This window comes from Leuresthes tenuis, unplaced genomic scaffold (genome assembly GCF_036924035.1).
Source record: "Leuresthes tenuis unplaced genomic scaffold, fLeuTen1.0.hap1 SCAF_15, whole genome shotgun sequence".
NCBI lineage: Eukaryota > Metazoa > Chordata > Actinopteri > Atheriniformes > Atherinopsidae > Leuresthes > Leuresthes tenuis.
The window spans coordinates 2,993,191-3,011,423 of NW_027325369.1; the positions used below are offsets into that span (position 1 = coordinate 2,993,191).

Consider the following 18,233-nt stretch of genomic DNA (forward strand, 5'->3'; position numbering starts at 1 on the left):
AAAGTAAAACTCTATGTCACTGTTTGTACACACGTGGACAAAATTGTTGGTACCCCTCAGTTAAAGAAGGAAAAACCCACAATTCTCACTGAAATCACTTGAAACTTACAAAAGTAACAATAAATAAAAATTAATTGAAAATTAAATAATCAAAATCAGCCATTACTTTTGAAAAGTTGATTAACATAATTATTTTTTAAAAAAAACTAATGAAATAGGGCTGGACAAAAATGATGGTACCTCTATAAAAAATTGAAAACTATTTGACCAGAGTGACATGATTAACTCAGGTGTGTCCTTTAATTGACATCACAGGTGTTTCCAAACTCATAATCAGTCAGTCTGCCTATTTAAAGGGAGACAAGTAGTCACTCTGCTGTTTGGTGAAAAGGTGTGTACCACACTGAACAAGGACAACAGAAAGCGGAGGAGAGAATTGTCCCAGGACATCCGAAAAAAAATGATAGACAAACATCTTAAAGGTGCAGGCTATAAGACCATCTCTAAACAGCTTGACGTTCCTGTGACAACAGTGGCTCATATTATTCAGAAGTTCAAGACCCACGGGACAGTAGCCAACCTCCCTGGACGTGGCCGCAAGAGGAAAATTGATGACAGATTGAAGAGACAGATCCCAGGACAACCTCCAAAGAAATTAAAGGTGAACTCCAAGGCCAAGGTACATCAGTGTCAGATCGCACCATTCGTCGTTGTTTGAGCCAAAGTGGACTTCATGGGAGACGACCAAGGAGGACACCACTGCTGAAAAAAAATCATAAAAAAGCGAGACTGGAATTTGCAAAAATGCATGTTGACAAGCCACAAAGCTTCTGGGAGAATGTCCTTTGGACAGATGAGACCAAACTGGAGCTTTTTGGTAAGGCACATCGACTCTATGTTCATAGACTCAAAAACCAAGCATACGAAGAAAAGAACACTGTCCCTACGGGGAAACATGGAGGAGGCTCAGCAATGTTTTTGGGCTGCTTTGCTGCATCTGGCACAGGGTGTCTTGAATGTGTGCACGGTAAAATGAAATCTGACGACTATCAAGGCATTCTGGAGAGAAATGTGCTGCCTAGTGTCAGAAAGCTTGGTCTCAGTCGCAGGTCATGGGTCTTCCAACAGGACAACGATCCAAAACACACAGACAAAAACACCCAAGAATGGCTGAGAGAAAAGCGTTGGACTATTCTAAAGTGGCCTTCCACGAGCCCAGATCTGAATCCCATTGAACATCTGTGGAAGGAGCTGAAACATGCCATTTGGAGAAGACATCCATCAAACCTGAGACAACTGGAGCAGTTTGCTCATGAGGAGTGGGCCAAAATACCTGTTGACAGCTGCAGAACGCTCATTGACAAATACAGAAATCTAGTTGCAGTGATTGCCTCAAAAGGTTGTGCAACAACATATTATGTTATGGGTACCATCATTTTTGTCCAGCCCTATTTCATTAGTTGTTTTTTTTAATAATTATGTTAATCAACATTTCAAAAGTAATGGCTGATTTTGATTATTTAATTTTCAATTAATTTTTATTTATTGTTACTTTTGTAAGTTTCAAGTGATTTCAGTGAGAATTGTGGGTTTTTCCTTCTTTAACTGAGGGGTACCAACAATTTTGTCCACGTGTGTACATGACATCACTTACTGTTAGTTGCATCCCTTACCCTCTTCCATGTCTGTCTTCATCTTTCAGTCACTATTTTCTCCTAGACGTGGCGGGTCTGTTGGGCGGTAATTCCTCACTAACTCACCTGTGGCTCGTGATTTCTCTGCAGCCTAAACGCTCTTGTCTAATCTTTTGTTCTGTGCTCAGTGAAGACAGGGTTGTGACCACTGAAGTCTGTTTTACTCACATGAATGACTTGAAACCAGCCTGTCTGACTCAGGATCTTGCAAAATCTAGCAACCAATCACCATCCCAGGAGAATCCAGGAGGTGGTCTTCTGAAATTGTCACTTGACATTGTTGATAGCTTCTGGAGGCATCTTTGCTGGTCTTATCAGCATGACAACAAATTCACATGTATATGGTTGTCCATGCTCAGGCCTTAGATGGTCATTTCTTTTTTGCCTCAACAAAAGGGGAAATCCAAGGGCAAAAAATGGCCAATCTATGTTACATAGGCTTGACACTTGACACAACAAATGTGTCCATACCTGGTGTGGTTAAGGCAGTAACGGTACTTGGTTAGGTTTAGAAATCAAAACTACTTAGTTATGTCACTTTCCTTTCCGTGGTGTGAATGTAGCCACGTAGGGTATGTTGTCCTTCGGAGAGCTCCTCAATCCCCATAACCCTCCCAGCGCTCTGGAACTATTTGAGAAGCTAATGGTTGTTTCATATATTTAACTTATACTTACAGGCAGTTCTTTTGAAATTAGAAAGTTGATAGGGTAGGCTCCATGTAGGTTTACCCTAACTTTAATAAATAAATTAACAACCTCAATTACTTCCTCGTTTGCCTGGTGTTAGCTTTAATTTTATGTTCTGAGTAATTACGCAAACAAATGAATCACCATATCAACCTAAATATGTTGAAAGTGCAAGTAAAAAAACTAAGAGAAGTGATCATTTGGGGTTTTAAAAAGGAAACCACACAAGCAGTGCTATGTTTAAACATCTGCCACCATGTTTCTTAAGAAGAAATTCCTCCTCATGCCTCTCCTCTCTGTCAGCGGTGAGGCTTTGAAAACATTCAAACTGACCTCTGAAAACAAACGCCTCAATCGTCTAAAATTGTTTTGTTATGGGTTTACGTAAAAAAAAAAAATTTAAAAATCATTCTTCTTGTTATGTGTATTTGTCTTAAGTCAACTTCCTACAGTTTACATCACTTGTTGTGCTTGGAATTCCTTCAGGGAGGGTGCATGAAACAGCAGAGCGAGGCGCTGTGGTCTTCCTTCACACATTAGTGACTGTTTCGACACCAGATTTGCTACCACATAATATTTGATCAAGTAGGTTGTTTTTGACCGCTCACAGCGTGGGATCATTTTGCATGTTTAACCCACCCAGAGTGAGTGAAACACTGGCATGAAAAAGATCAAATCAATTTCAACAGCCCTCAACGGTTAACTTAAAGAAAATCTAGGTAAAAACAAATCTCTGGTTGAATATTTTTATATGCAGCTCTCTATTCAATAGATATGTACTCAGTCCCGCTGTCTGGTAAAAGTTGAATTAAGGCATCTGGGGTCCCAAAATGAGCTGTGCTGATAAATGTCTTGATGTATTTCCTCACTTGAAGGTTGGTGCTTTGGTTTACAGTACATTCATGTACTTTCAAGTAGTTTTAAGTAGAAAATGTAAATGATCCATTTAAGAAGCGCAAATTGAGCAGAGGGGCCACATTATGAGATGATGAATGCATACCTGGCCACACTCCTCATCTGTTTATGAGACAGAGGCTTTTTTAAATTCAGTTTTGTTTAAGTTCAACTAAAATGAATAGAAGTGAATGGTACTTAACCGAAAAGAGACAAGTATAGAATAAAACTTGATTGTGTCTCTGCTCCATCAGCTCACTTAGCATAAGGCTAATTGTCTCGTCAGGGTAAAATGCCACAAAACTGCACAAAGAGCGATATAACCAGCAAAGGGAAAGAAGAACAAACAAATAGAGTATATGTGAGCTCTTTAATAGATTTTTACGTGGTTTGTGAACGCCACAGAGTTGGAAATGATGCAAAAAACATTCCATGTGAGTGATTATCAGTTTCATTGATCATATGCAGAATTTAAGCATTATTTTCATCATTGTAAGTAAATAACCAACATTAAACAACATTTGCTCGGCCTTCCATGCTGTTGCCTTCGTTTAGCGGGGGCACACTTTAAAAAAATCTAATCTTGCAAAGCTGAGGGTAGAAAGGGACAATCAGGTATTTTTAGCACTTGGCTTTGCAAAGACCGAAAATAGACCACCCACTTAAAAATTTAAATCCAGACTGTTATTCAATGGAAATCTTTTACAGGGCTCTGCATCCTAATTACAGGAGCCTAATGAGCACAATACCTTATGCTTAAAAAAAAAAAAACTTTTCAAACAGATTCCACATTTTCCACACGCACATTTCACAGAGACCTTTAGATTCCTAGTTATTAAGTCTAGCCATGGCTTTAGAAGGAGCTCTAAGCCACAGGATTTAAGTTACATTTAAATTACTGAGCTTTACATTCATCCTTCCACTCAGTCAGAGAAAAAGATTTCTATATGTTTGGGTAAACAGCTGTGCCCAGTTTAGCCTAGAAGCCCACCCAGTCCTTAAAAAATCTCCTGCAACACGGAGTTTTTCCTTCCACCTTGTCCAGTCTTGTTTTCCTCCAGGGATTCTGTTCTCGGCACACCCAGGTCTCTTCCACAGACAGTCATGTTTTCCTTGTCTGTGTCGGCCCTCAGAGCTGCCGGCTGAGCTTCTGCGCCTGCCGCTCCTTTGCATTGAAGGCATACTTTGTGTCCTGTAGCTGGTCTATAATCTCCTTGGCCTCCTTCATCTCCACAGTGAGCTGGTTGTACTTCTCCACCAGCTCCTGGTTCTCTCGCCGGAGCTCCACCACCAGCTGGCTCAGCTCCTCGCTCTGCTTCCCGCAGTGCAGTTTCAGCTGCTCCATCTCTGAGAGGGTCTCCTCCATGTGCTTCACCAGGCTCTCCAGCTTCTCTTTAGACATCTTATTTTAAAGGTTTAATAAACGAAGGTGGCTTTTTCAAAAATTGTTTTTGCAAAAGTGGTGTTGTTGATCGTCTGTGCTCGTTGCCTGTCTGGAGTGATCAGGGAAGTCTAATCCTCACTTTGTTGCACATCTCAGATGGAGCAGACGTCCCTCCTTGCGCAGTAATCCCCTTAGTAGAGTTATCCATGGAAACCTCTAACGTACTTAGGTGTTACATGAAGCTACAGCGTCTCCTGCCTAAATCCACTCCATACAGAGGATGAATGTGATTGGCAGATTACCTCAGTTCACTCTGCTGTCAGCAAATGAGCTTAAAGGCCTACGAAGAAATGTGACGTCTGCCTTATAGTCCCCCTCTGTTCACTGTTTTTAAAAGGGTTTCTTCATGTTTGTCACTCACTGCATGGTCTGAGCTCAGAGTTTGGCACGGTTTTCAAATTCATCTGGAAATGGAGCTCACTGGGAATCTGAGTTGAAAACGTCACAAGTTTTGATATGACACCTAACCTGGAAGCCGGTCTTTGTCCTGTTGCCAGTTAGCACAGCAATTAGGATCTTTGGGCCGATTCAGAAATGATTACTCAAGGACTTCAAACACACCATTAACAATGTAAGAAAGGAAACAAAACAGAAGAAAAAGATTCTGCATTTATCACCGCAGGGGATGGGGGAGAAAAAAAAAAGAAGCGTGCAGCGGTAAATCTCATCTGGGAAGGAAGCCCAAACAGGTTCAAGTGCTTGGTGTAACTTAATCCCAACAGAACAGGTGTCTGGAATAAATGTAAGTGTTATGGAATTAACTCTGAAGCTGTCGAATAGCCGAGCAGCAGGACTCACAAGCCAGAATGAGGCCTCGCTGGAGGCATGTTAGGTAAGTCACAGCATGAGGCTAAACATTCTGGGTAAACTGCCATACTGTGCCGCTGTCCCGGCCAACGAGGCCAAACAGTCCCCATGGTGACAGCTAATGCGACCAGCGCTCCAGGCGGCAGGCCAACAGCGCCCGACAGCCAGTTGGCACCGTGGGACGGCGAGCGCGGGATGCCAGTGTACCGACAGGCCAAGGAATTTCCACAATGTTCCCATCATCTGCTTTGCGTCAGTTCTCCGGAGGGTTGGTGTACTAGTAATCAGTGCAGATGGAGCAGGGGAGACAACGGCATTTGGCAACTGTGTGAAAGTGCCGTATTAAACCAGCCACTGGGGTGTTGACCTTTGACTTTTATGTGGAGGTGAAGTTTACAAAGTATGCAGTGCTGGATTGAATGAATCAAATCAAACTGAGTACCATTTATTTGCAATTCTACTGCACATCCTGAAATTTATACTTACATTTTAAAAGCAAGATTTCACCTCTTTTCTCTTAAAAAGGTCTATTATCGGTCTTTGGCAGTAACAATAACAGCCTCTAAATACTTCCATCTGAAAGATTCTTGCACCTATCTGTTTAAGGCTGCAGAAGTAGGTGGGATTTAGATCAACTGCTCCTTGCTGGTAATCAATCTTTTGCCTTCCCAACATTCTTTCGTGTCGTTGCTTGTGCGCTTAGTGTTGCTGTCCAGCTGAGAGTAACAAGGCTTTTGCCCAGCGTCTAGTTTTACTGACGCAGCGTAACGATTTCACCCTAAAAGGAGTCTGTAATCCTCCGATGACGTTGTTCCTTTGAAACACATTCATTGTAAGCACAGCCCAGGCAGCCCCACATTATGACAGAACCTCCAAGCAGTTAAAAATACTATTAGTCAGTTTCATATTTTATTAAAAAAAAAAGAACATAATCTGATTCAGAATAAGTTTGCATAACACACATATGCATGTGAAGGACAGAAAAAAAGAAAATCACCCAACACTTTCCCTAAAAACAAAAAGGGAGAATAGCCGTCTCAGAGCAGTCTCACTATCATGTTTCCTCTGGAGTTCTTTTTCTCTGCAAGCATGAAACTCGAGTGCAACAGCATAAGAGCAGTCCTTTACATTATCTTCTTTCTTTTTAATCCAAACAAGCGTTTTGGTTTGTTTTATTGTGACAAAACAAGTGAAGTTAAGCTACTAATGCTTGATGAGTTGGAGATTAGGTCCTCCAAAAATGTTGACAAATCCAGGCATCGAATTAAACTACATCGACTGCCTCATTAAGCCGTACTGAATGCCTGCAAACCATTTCGAACTGCGTTCAAAAACTTTCTCTTCTGCACAGTTGGAAAAAGACGGAAAAAAAAAAGCTGAAATAATTTCAGTGTTTAATGTAGCATAGTTCCAAACAGCACCAGGCGGGCATCGTGAGGGCAGCTGTAGCCTAAAGGTTCGGACTTTGTGACCAGATGATCACCAGTTACAATCCTCGGACAAGTTGAGAAAAAACTCATTCAAAAACAGTCCAGATGTACAGAAAACACAAACAATAAACATGCTGACATACAGGGAAGAGAACCAAAAGCACATTTCTGTCACACCTAACAGCTGGGACAGGTTCCAGCCCCCCCGCAACAGGATGAAGCGGGTTCGGACAACGAACGAATGAGCTTCTGTCACACAGTAACAACAGCAACTATTGAAATGACCTTGAGCAAGGCACTGAAACTCCAACTGCTGCGGCTGAACTGCTGCGGCAGAACTGCGCGGCTGAACTGCTGCTGCTGAACTGCTGCGGCTGAACTGCTGCTGCTGAACTGCTGTGGCTGAACTGCTGCGGTAGAACTGTGCTGCTGAACTGCTGCTGCTGAACTGCTGCGACAGAACTGCTGCGGCAGAACTGCTGCGGCAGAACTGCTGCGGCAGAACTGCTGCGGCAGAACTGCTGCTGCTGAACTGCTGCGGCTGAACTGCTGCTGCTGAACTGCTGCGGCTGAACTGCTGCTGCTGAACTGCTGTGGCTGAACTGCTGCGGTAGAACTGTGCTGCTGAACTGCTGCTGCTGAACTGCTGCGACAGAACTGCTGCGGCAGAACTGCTGCGGCAGAACTGCTGCGGCAGAACTGCTGCGGCAGAACTGCTGCTGCTGAACTGCTGCGGCTGAACTGCTGCTGCTGAACTGCTGCTGCGACAAAACTGCTGCGACAAAACTGCTGCGACAAAACTGCGCGGCTGAACTGCTGCGGCTGAACTGCTGCTGCAGAACTGCTGCGGCAGAAGTGCAGCGGCAGAAGTGCGTGGTAGAACTGTGCGGCTGAACTGCTGCGGCTGAACTGCTGCAACAGAACTGCTGCGGCAGAAGTGCAGCGGCAGAAGTGCGTGGTAGAACTGTGCGGCTGAACTGCTGCGGCTGAACTGCTGCAACAGAACTGCTGCGGCAGAAGTGCAGCGGCAGAAGTGCGTGGTAGAACTGTGCGGCTGAACTGCTGCGGCTGAACTGCTGCAACAGAACTGCTGCGGCAGAAGTGCAGCGGCAGAAGTGCGTGGTAGAACTGTGCGGCAGACCTGACGCCGTGTGTCCCTTCCTCCCCCTTCGTCGTGCGAATTCAAATGTGACACTGGAGAGCAGGTAAACTCGTGGTTCTACTCTAATGAGGAAATCATTTCACATCGGAATGGGCCACTTGCTGAAAGCAGCGTACATTTTTGTGTCAGTCCAGTTTCAGCTCTTTGAATTTTGTGTCTAAAGTGTTAAAAGAAAAGAAGAAAAGAAGATTTTAAACACTTTTAACAGCAGCGAGGAAAGCACACTCTGGTGGACTGACGTCTCATACACCATACATCAAACTACACATTTCTATCTATAAGCTGTGTTGACCGTCCATTCCTTTGATGAAGGCTTCGTAATCTCAGGTTTAGTTTGGGAGTGGCGTGAGAATGGACTTGTGGCAGGAAAGATGTCGGAATAAAGTCTTTGATGAGAGATCTCAGTCTCCTTTCTCTCAACAGCTACCACCTAGGTGTCCCTGAGGAAGGCACCTGCTGTAAAGCTCCATTTGTAGAAGACTGTGGAACGTGTGGATATGACGCAGGGCTCTGCTGAAAAATAAAGAGCGGACGGGCTCTTGCAAAGCTCCCCTGCGTTAATAAAGATAAAATATTCCCACTTAAGTCTGGATTGTGCCTGAGACCACTGGTTGACAAATTGAAGATGAAGTCCCACTTGGAATGAGAGACATGTCACTTCTTGGTTTAAAAGTGAAATAAAATATTTAATAACAGCTGTGGGGGGGGTTACCCTCTTTTGGCTCCAGAAAGAAAGGCAGAGCAAAAACAACTTGTATCCCAGCATCATGAGTTCTTAAGAGGGGGCGTGGATGGGCCGCTGCATCGGCCTTTGTTCCCCCGGCTGTGGATTGAGCGCTCTCGTGTAGTTGGCCTGGAGAGCTGTGTGTGGGTGAGGGTTATCAGGGCAGCGTCCTGCTAAATGTAGAACTGGTGCAGCGCCAGCTTGTCCATGAAGGGCCGTACCAAGTTGTCCGTGGCGAAGTAGAAGACCAGGCCAAAAAAAATGGAGATGGGCAGGGCAGGCAGCGCTTTCTTGAAGATGGCGAGGAGGAGCAGGGTCAGACACAAGCCCTGCGGGGGAGAGACAAACAAGACAAAAACACAGAGGACAGAGCACAGCGAGTGGTTATGTTCCAGACAAACTCATCTGTGAGGGGAAACAAAACAGAACAGACTGTTCAACAGTCAAGAGGTTCACATAAAGAGCGGTTAGATGTGCCGAGACAGCAATGAGGCTGCGGTGACTTGGGCCTGACGTGAAAATGAGCAGCTGGTCACTCACAATGAGGATGGCTACGAAGCAGGCGAGTGTGGTGTTCCAGTCACCGCTGGCTGCGGCTGAGGCCTTTCCCACCAGCATGCTGTAGAAGATGAAGTCTCCGAGCCCCAGCTTTACGCCCCCTGAGAACACAGGAGGTCACCACATTCAGGGTGTAGTCAATTCAAATATACCCTCCACCCTCCTGGAAACCTTTTCTCAGCTGTAATTACTCTGAAAACAGGATCTCTGATCTCCTATTTACAGAAACTGGCACCCCCAAATGGTGTGGACACCAAACCTAGCAATTGCTTTGAATAATTGCTTCCTAATCTGCATCGACTAAAAACGGTAGCATTCACACACACACACACACACAGATGTCCCAGAAAAACATTCCTAAAATGTGTCAGGGAGAAAAGAACTGAAAGGTGATGATTACACACCGGGAGTGGAAACATTCTGAATTACAGAGCTCAGCCCCATATCAGGGTAGGGGGAGAAACCCCATTTCTAAAGCTACATATAGAAATATTGAAACATGTTCGTCCAACGACGCTTCATGTGTGTTACAATACAAGATTTAAAGAATATAAAGAGGAAAGAAACTAAGCTTATCTGATCAAAGCTGCTTTAAATGTCACGACTGATCTCCTGGTTCTCCAGCTTGCTGTGCTCTGCAGAACATCTTAGCAACGACTGAATCACCGTGCTCATGAGCAGGCAGAAAAGACGATCCACTGCAGAACGCCTTCACATGAAGGTCGAGCAGTCACTGAATGGAAAACGGTTCGAGGGTAAAAGCAGAGCTAAAGAGAAAGAACAGTGGGGGGGCTGGAGCCTATCCCACCCTGGACAGGTCGCTAGTCCATCACAGCACCACACAGAGACAAACAGCCACGCTCACACTCACTCCTAAGGACAGTTTCAGAGACACCAGTTAACCTAACGCATGTTTTTGGACGGTGGGAGGAAGCCGGAGTACCGGAGAGAACCCCCGCCCACACGGGGAGAACATGCAGACTCCGCACAGAAAGGCCCCAGCTGGGGATCGAACCTGGAACTCAGCTAAACTCAAAATGTTTAATGATCTGCTTTCAGCACTCACTCTCCTCATCGTCGTCTTCCACGGGGGGGCGGGCGGAGGGCATCTGCTGGATCTCCCGTCTGGTCTCCTCTGTAGTCTGGAGGGGCCCCAGCTGGTGCTGCTGCTGGTTGACCCAGGAGGGGGTGAAGCCTCCGTCGTCCTGTGACAGACTCGAGGGGGCTGGAGACGCCACCGCCGCTGATGAAAGATGCCGACCAAATTTAGGAACAATCACACACTTTGGAAAACAGCCCAAGCAGCCCGATTTAACTCTGATCAGTTAACTCTCACCTTCTGGAGTCTCTTGTTGAGGCAAACCTGCTTCTGTTGAGTTCCTCTTTGGCCCGTCGGTGTCTGCCATGTTGACGAGCCACACCATTGTAGCTGGAGAAGAAGTGAAATAGGAGGAAAGATTGAAATTTCTCCAAAAGTTAAAAATAAACCCCCAAAAATATAGAATAATGAATAATAAAGGGTCAACTGCTCCCACTGAAATATTTTACTTGGTTCTTTTTAGCTTTTGATATATGATTGTACTTTAGTTTGTGTGTTAGGAAGTCTAATGGAAGCTTCAGAGAAGACAACTTAATTAAAAAAGTGGTTAGATTTGAGCTGATATGCAGCTGAATTCTTCGCACAAACGGCTGAGTTGAATGTAACAGAAGAATTGAACGAAAAGCTCGACTTTCATCTGAAGTCAAAGCACTAAAAGTGCTAAAGTGTTAAAGTAAAACTTTAAAATGTTTGTAAATAGTAAATGTTTGGTTATTGTCTTCCTTGGATCATATTACAGTTAAATTATCACACCAGACTGAAGGAAAAAGTGCCATTTAAAGCGAAAAAAGGGGGAAAAACTGGAAAGGGTCAAATGAAAGCATCAAAAGTTGTTGAGGAGCCTGAACAGCTTGGAAGTGTGAGTACGAAACACTGTGAGATGAAGGAAAGTGATGTCAAATCTGAGGAAAAGTGACTTTAGGAGGGAAAGTGCTCTGACGTTTGAAAATTCAGTGTCTCTTTTTTTTTTAAACTTTTTTTTTTTTTCAATCCCATATTTCATTCAAACGAAACGTTCACATAATGTTTCTAGTCTGGAGTCGCTGTCCATCTTACAGGAGTAGATAAGAGCTGGAAAGATGGGTTCATTCCTCTCCTGGGCCGTCTCAACAAGGATCCTCAGAGGCCCTTTGGGACAGAGCACCGCCAGCAGATCTGTGAGGCGAAAGAAGACAGGAGTCAGATCAATGATGTCGAACACCAAACAAAGGCTTTTACACGGGACATCTGTGATAACAAGCAGGCCAACGCACAGCGTCTTGCTGCTGCAGCCTCAAATGCTGCCCTTCCTTTAAGAAATGAGAGCACTGGAATCCACTCCAGACTTTTCAGCTCGCTGTTTAAAGAACCTGAGTAAGTATTTCAGGTCTGGAGACACAGGCCTTTTCTTTTTAGCAAGCCAGTGATGTTTCTTTCCTCTTTATATTCCTTAACAACCAGTGGAGAGAAAAAGGAACATAAGAATGAGTGTCTGTTTCAAACTGAATCAATCTTTTAAAAATCCAAAAAAGGTTTAAAAAGGATTTTTCTGACATTGTTTTGGTCCAAAAGAAAAATGGTGCATGTGCTATCTAAACTTTGTCTGTTGCTGTCCTTAGATCAAGTGCTAAAGGAAAGCAGACTGACATAGGAGGGGCATGAAAGCATCTTCAAAGGTTGGAGAAAGACTTTCATCTGTAAAAAAACACACAGGAGGTCAAAAAGTAGATGAGCGTTTCTTACCGTAAACAGATATGACGGCTAATATGAGCCAGGCCGTCCACTCTGGCAGGTACTTGATGAAAACCAGGGCCATCAGGGCGCTGATCATGATGAGGTAGGCCTGCTGGAGCCGCAGCGGTCCTTTCCAGTGAATGCACATCATGCCCACCACTCCAAAATTCCAAATTATTATCGCCGAGGTGAAGTAGTCCATGGCCACGTTGTAGGTCTTGAAAACCTCTCTGTTGGGAAGAGCAAAGGCTCGACACTCCAAAAAGAAACCAATCGCACGTGTGGAAAATCTGTTGAAATGTTGGGGTGTGCAGCTTACTTGAGGTAGATGTAGGAAAAGAAGAAGAGCAAGAGGAGGGAGGAGAGGAAGAGCCAGCCTTGGATCACCTGAGAATTCAAAAACAAGAGAGGCTCATTGACCGATTGATTAAACCGTGGTTGTCTGAATAAAAAAGGAGCTCAACAAATCTCATTAAATGCCAGTGTATATTTACAAGATGTGATTTATTATCGACCTACGAACTGTTCTTGTTGCCCCTCATTCTACCATTAGCCCCGCAGCTCTTTCCAGAGAACGCAGAAAAGACCGGGTGGACGGGCGGCTGGGATTTCATTTAGGAAGGCTAATGATCGATTGAAGCTTAGTGCCTTTTATCAAGAGCAACATGTTGGACAAACCGTGGCTACATTCTGCTGATGAGGGTTGAAAGAACAGCCCCTGCATCGGTCCTGAGAGCAGACCCAAATCAATGAACAGGCTCTGTCAATCAGTTCTTAAAAAACACGATTAAAAAAAGAAGAAGAAGAAGAAGAAGAAGAAGAAGAAGAAGAATCTGATGACACCCCTAAAGGCAGTTTCAGAAGTCGCCACTATACACAGGATCATACAGCACTTCCTGCAGGTGGTGGGTGGTCCTATGTGGCTCATTTAGGCTGCACCCAGCCGGGCCCCACGGGCAAAGGCCTGACTGCCAGACGCTTGATGAGCCTCCCCCCCCCCAGGCCTGGCTCCACGCTGAGGCTCCATGAGAGGTGTTTCAGACATGACCCGCTGGGACACGGCCTCAGAGGAGACCCACAACTCATAGGACAGATTAGATTTCTTGACTGGGAATGTCTCTGTGTCCGTAAGAGCTGGTGAGAGGAAGGTCGGGGGGGGGGTCTCTGCTCAAACTGTGACCAGATAAGTGGTTTAAAAAATAAATCAGGACATTTTTAGGGCTTTAAATTGTTTAATCGCGTTAATCGCATGATTTCCTGTGATTAATCACATTGTTACACGCAAAATCCAAAAATGAATTCAAAAGTAGCATAAAACGCACTTTTATTGGAACTGTGCAGTCATATGCTGGAAGACAATTCAACGTTGCAGTGCTTACAAATAACTTTGGCTCTGTCGACTGCGTCTTCTGGAAGAACCTTCAAGTGAAAATGACCGTGTAAAAGTTCCGTAACCTTCTCCATGTTCGTTTAGCCCGCTTCAGCCGCCATTCTTTTCTTTCCTGACTGTTTCCTGTGAGCTACATGCTAGGCTCGCCCACGATGGACCTTTTCAAAATAAAAGCCGGTGAGCAACAGAATAAATAATAAACACTGCGTTAACGGGAGACAAATAATTGTCAGTGATAATTAATTCATTAGTTAACACAAAAATAACGCGTTAATGTGCCCAGCCCTAATTTTATTGACTGAATCTGTGATCTCAAAGAGTTATTTCACCCAGCGGATGCGTGTGTACAGACGGGGAAGGCCTGTTATTCTTGTCATCTGCACAGCCCGAGCCTGTGGTGCAATTCACTGAGCTTCACATACGTAAAGATGTGTCATTCAAATGATGAATAAATTGACCCAACAGCGATGACACATTCAATATGATTTCCGTCTCCATCACTCTAAGTGCCAGCGGGAACACGCCTCACGTTCATGTGCTGCTTCTTTCGTGGATTTCTTGTGACCCATGTTATGCAGTAACAGAGATGAGCTTCCTATTTGCTCCAGAATCTCGTTTCTGACAGAATTACGGGGCAGGAGAACATTAGCCTATGAGCTGTTTTACGGAGACTTAATTGAAAGGTGAAGTTATTACGGTTATTTGTAACAACTCTTAAAAATCTAACTGAAGCAACTTCAGTGCTGACTGCAACAATTGGGGTTGGACTCTTGGGTATGTTGTGCTTCCCTGAATCCAAACTTATATTTAATGTGTTGCAGTTATATCATGACGTGTAATTATCGCGTTTTCATGGTTCTGCTGATCTATGTATAGCATCAGTTGCCTTCTACTTCTACCACATGCAGTGTATTCGGGGTATAAATCGAGCTTTAGTCTGTACCTTGTAGCAGCGATACTTGTATAACAGAACCAGCACCAAGGTCATGACGATGATCACGGTGATCATGATGGTGGCGTTCAGGATGGAGTTGACAGCTCTCTGTCCAACTGTGTCTGTGTCTTCGGGGAATGGAGTGTAGATCCTGGGGGTGATATCACAAGCACACATTACTTGGCATTTAAGTCAACTGCTATTTCCAGAGTGTTTAAACAACAATAAATAAAAAACTGGTATGTTTATGTACTCCGAGCCACAATGCAATTACACTCCAGTGTCCGTACTCAAACTAAGCCGACGGGATACGCAGAACATTACATCGACTCCACCTAGTGGCAAAGCTGCTCCATTGCATGTCATTCGAACACCAGTTGGAAAAAAAATCCATCCATCCATCCATCCATCCATCCTTTTCATCTAAGAGGTTCAGCGCTTCTTTTAGGATCTCATTCGGCACAGGAAGTTCCCTTTCTTTGCATATATATATATATATATATATATATATATATATATATATATATATATATGCCTGCATACTAAGTTCTGAGTGGAGCTGAAACTGGCCCACATTAGTTCCCTTTCTCTCACCATCAGCTGAAAATGGGTCATAGCACTCACAATCTCTGGCCGTCATTCTGGGTGTAGAAGCCGACAGACTTTATGGTTGCCACAACAACCACCATGCAGAGCGTCACGGGAACAAAGAGCATGATGACGTGTTTGGCCCCATATTTCAAGGTCAGCTCCTCATCCTCATCGTCTTCGGCATCCACCACAAGGGGAGGCCGAGCGGCAGGAGGCTGTCCATTCTGCTCTGGGCTGCTACCCCCACCATCACCTCCTCTGGACCGCACTCTGGTCCCTGCTGCCTCCTGTCGCTGCTGGGAGGGTTCTGAAACCGTACTGGCCTGCTGTTGGTCCTGTTGTTCGGAAAAAACAAAGCGTTATTTTCTGTGTGCGCTTAGTATCTAAAAATGTGCAAAGACACGATTAAAAAGCAAATATCTGTGGGTTTTAAAGCAAGATAGACTGAGTGTGGAGAGATTTTACAAAAGAAAACAAAGTGAGCTGAACAGGAAGAGCTCCACAGAACGGGGAAAAAACGGGCAACAAAGCAGCAGCCACAGCGCTGGTTCAGCCTTGTTTGCTGGGTTTTTGTCACGCCTTTCTCTCCTCTGTTACTTTCTGTCGGTCCAAGCTCTGAACAAACATCCCTTTGACCAGCCCTGTTACTGCTGTAATAACCCCGGGGACGAATTTTACATTTCAAGGCAACTTTACAGGGCAGGAGTGCTCATATTTGGAAAGTTCTGATCGGCCACATATATTATTGGCTCAAATTCATCAAGTAATTATCCTCTCTGCCTAACAAGGCCGACATGTTACAAATGAAACCTAGGTGCCAAATCTATTACGGCCTAAGGTTTTGTTGAAAAAGCATTCTAAAACAGTCCCAAACTGGCCACTAAGATCATGTAATAAGTCTTTTTGGTTTTGAAGACCTTTCACCCCATCACAGAGAGAACTCCTGCTTTCTATGTGACTGCCAGAGAGTTCCAGGCTTTTAATGTTTAATCATTTAACCAATCAGAAGTCCAGTTGCCAGTTTTAATTGTTTACCACGATCAAGATGTCTGGGAACTGGCTCACTGGCGTAGTTACATAAAGATAACACCACTTTTCTCACTGTTATTTACCCTGACGATCTGTCCCGACTGTGTGAACTGAAACTTCCAGACTACAAGACAAGTAAAGACCTGTGGTGGCGAGGACACGAAGCAATCCAACTAGTTCCAGAGAAATTATGGAAGGAGGCATCTCAGAGAATAAATCTGATCAGTGAAATCCCTCTTGGCTCTTCTACAGGCTGCCATAAAAAATGACCTCACTGTGTGGTTCACTGCATTGTGTCTCAGCCCTGGGAATAAAGCCAGCGCTGGTCCTGTGCGCACGTGAGATACAGACCACTTTACTGATTTACCGTTACATTAACCAGCACTTTAATAGCACTTCAGCAGTAGTACGTATTACGTGTCATTTCTAGCCTGACCTTGGATATTCCATTCAAGACAGAAATTAAATGTTTTGTGGATCCTCAACACCGTGAAGCACCGTTTCACAAGTTCAACTCTTATGGGGTAAACAAAGCTTTTGACAAGGTTTGGGGTTGTTGAGATGCGTCTGGCAGTCAATGGGGACTTTGATTTTTTTCTATCAGTTGTAAAGGTAGCACCTTATTTACTGTAACAGCAACCTGGAGAGAATAAACATAGCATTTATCTTCTTAATGCTCCTCTTTGAACCTTAGTGGTTCAAAGTTTAATGACTTTGCTACAGTCTAATTAGTTTGCCTGGGTACTGTAAACCTACAACATTCCTTATCAAAACTAACTATCACCTCAAAGCAATTTATTATTGCAAAGGCCAAATAAGACCAAACTCAGCAGATTGAGAGCCCCAGCTGATGCATGGCATCACAAACTGCCAGAGGAACAGTTCTGTCTTTCGTCAGTGCCCTAACACGGAAACTTTGCCTTGCACAGAGCCAAGATTGTTGGGTAATCATTACCCAATACAGTGAACAGACAAACAGACACAGCTTTAGAGCAGTTCTGACACATGCTTTTGCACTGACCATATTGCTTTCCATATCCTCTGCATTGTTTGCCATGGTTGGCCTGGTTAACTTGTCCTCACATGCAAACCAAACTCTTTTAGCCTGATGAAAGAGAACAGAAGACAGAGTTATGCATGTGGCGCCAGAAATTAATGTAGTAACGGCATCACATCAACGTCAATGAATCCAATTGAGGGTGTGAAGAGAAAGGATGTTGCGTATTATGTAGCTTGTTAGATTTTCTATGAAATAGACTGATTACAAACATTTATTCCTGACTGTAACTTCCTTGTGAAATAGCGTTTATTAGAATTTAGGATTCCTATAAGTTTGTAAGCATTTATCAATCTTGTCACAAATAACATTGCTACTTATAAACAATTCTCTACATATGATGATTATCACTGGTCCAAACCCCCCCTCCCAAAAAAAACGCATGGGGATGCAACGTTCACGGCACTGATTACACGCCCAGAAAACATAAATGTTTAATATTTGATAAGCTGCTAGAGGTTAGCATTTCAGCTACTTAGACAAGTTACATGGTAATGAGACAAAAATACACGAATGATAACGCTAATGATGTAACTGTATTCAAAAACTCCCATGGATACTTTACCATTAGCGACTGGCAACAAAGGCTTGTTAGCCAATAATGTTATTACGGCACAACAAGTAGCGGCCGCGTTGGGCGGCTAACGCTGCCGGGGAATCTGGGTAATAGCGCAAATTAAGTACAGTTCTTTAGGAGCGGTCATAAAAGAACCACGCTTACCTACAACGCAAAGTCGATATTTTCTTTAATATTGTGTTAGCGATGAAGCTTTTAAACCCGGGTACTTTCTCCACTTCTTTGTTGTTCCTGTCTTCTCACCGAACATCCGGTCGTTGATGTAAATTACTTCCTGCTCACATGGAGTCATGGAGCGTTCAGGTTCTCAACCGCTGTATAAGATTTGTTTGTGTTTTTTATTTTCATTTGTAGATGTTTTAACGAAAAGGAAGGGTTTAACATCGGTTTATGTGTGTGCATAATGATTTTTACTGTTATTTTTTAGCCATAGTTAGCCGCAA

General features: G+C 43.9%; 1 protein-coding gene across 2 annotated transcripts; it reads right to left on the reverse strand.

The window, feature by feature from the left end:
* Positions 1–6,902: 6,902 nt before the first annotated feature.
* psen1 (presenilin 1) lies at positions 6,903–18,057 on the reverse strand. 2 transcript variants are annotated; one of them, XM_072365167.1, is made up of 11 exons: positions 17,939–18,057; positions 17,178–17,261; positions 15,161–15,462; positions 14,546–14,687; positions 12,532–12,599; positions 12,222–12,442; positions 11,556–11,654; positions 10,737–10,829; positions 10,467–10,643; positions 9,383–9,501; positions 6,903–9,171 (listed from the first exon to the last, which is right to left on the reverse strand). In XM_072365167.1, the coding sequence occupies exons 2-11, from the start codon at positions 17,211–17,213 to the stop codon at positions 9,016–9,018; spliced, it is 1,413 nt and encodes a 470-aa protein (XP_072221268.1). In that variant the 5' UTR covers positions 17,214–17,261; positions 17,939–18,057; the 3' UTR covers positions 6,903–9,015. The 2 variants fall into 2 exon arrangements, with proteins under 2 accessions (XP_072221268.1, XP_072221267.1); XM_072365166.1 differs by having other exon boundaries at positions 17,935–18,057.
* Positions 18,058–18,233: the final 176 nt, after the last annotated feature.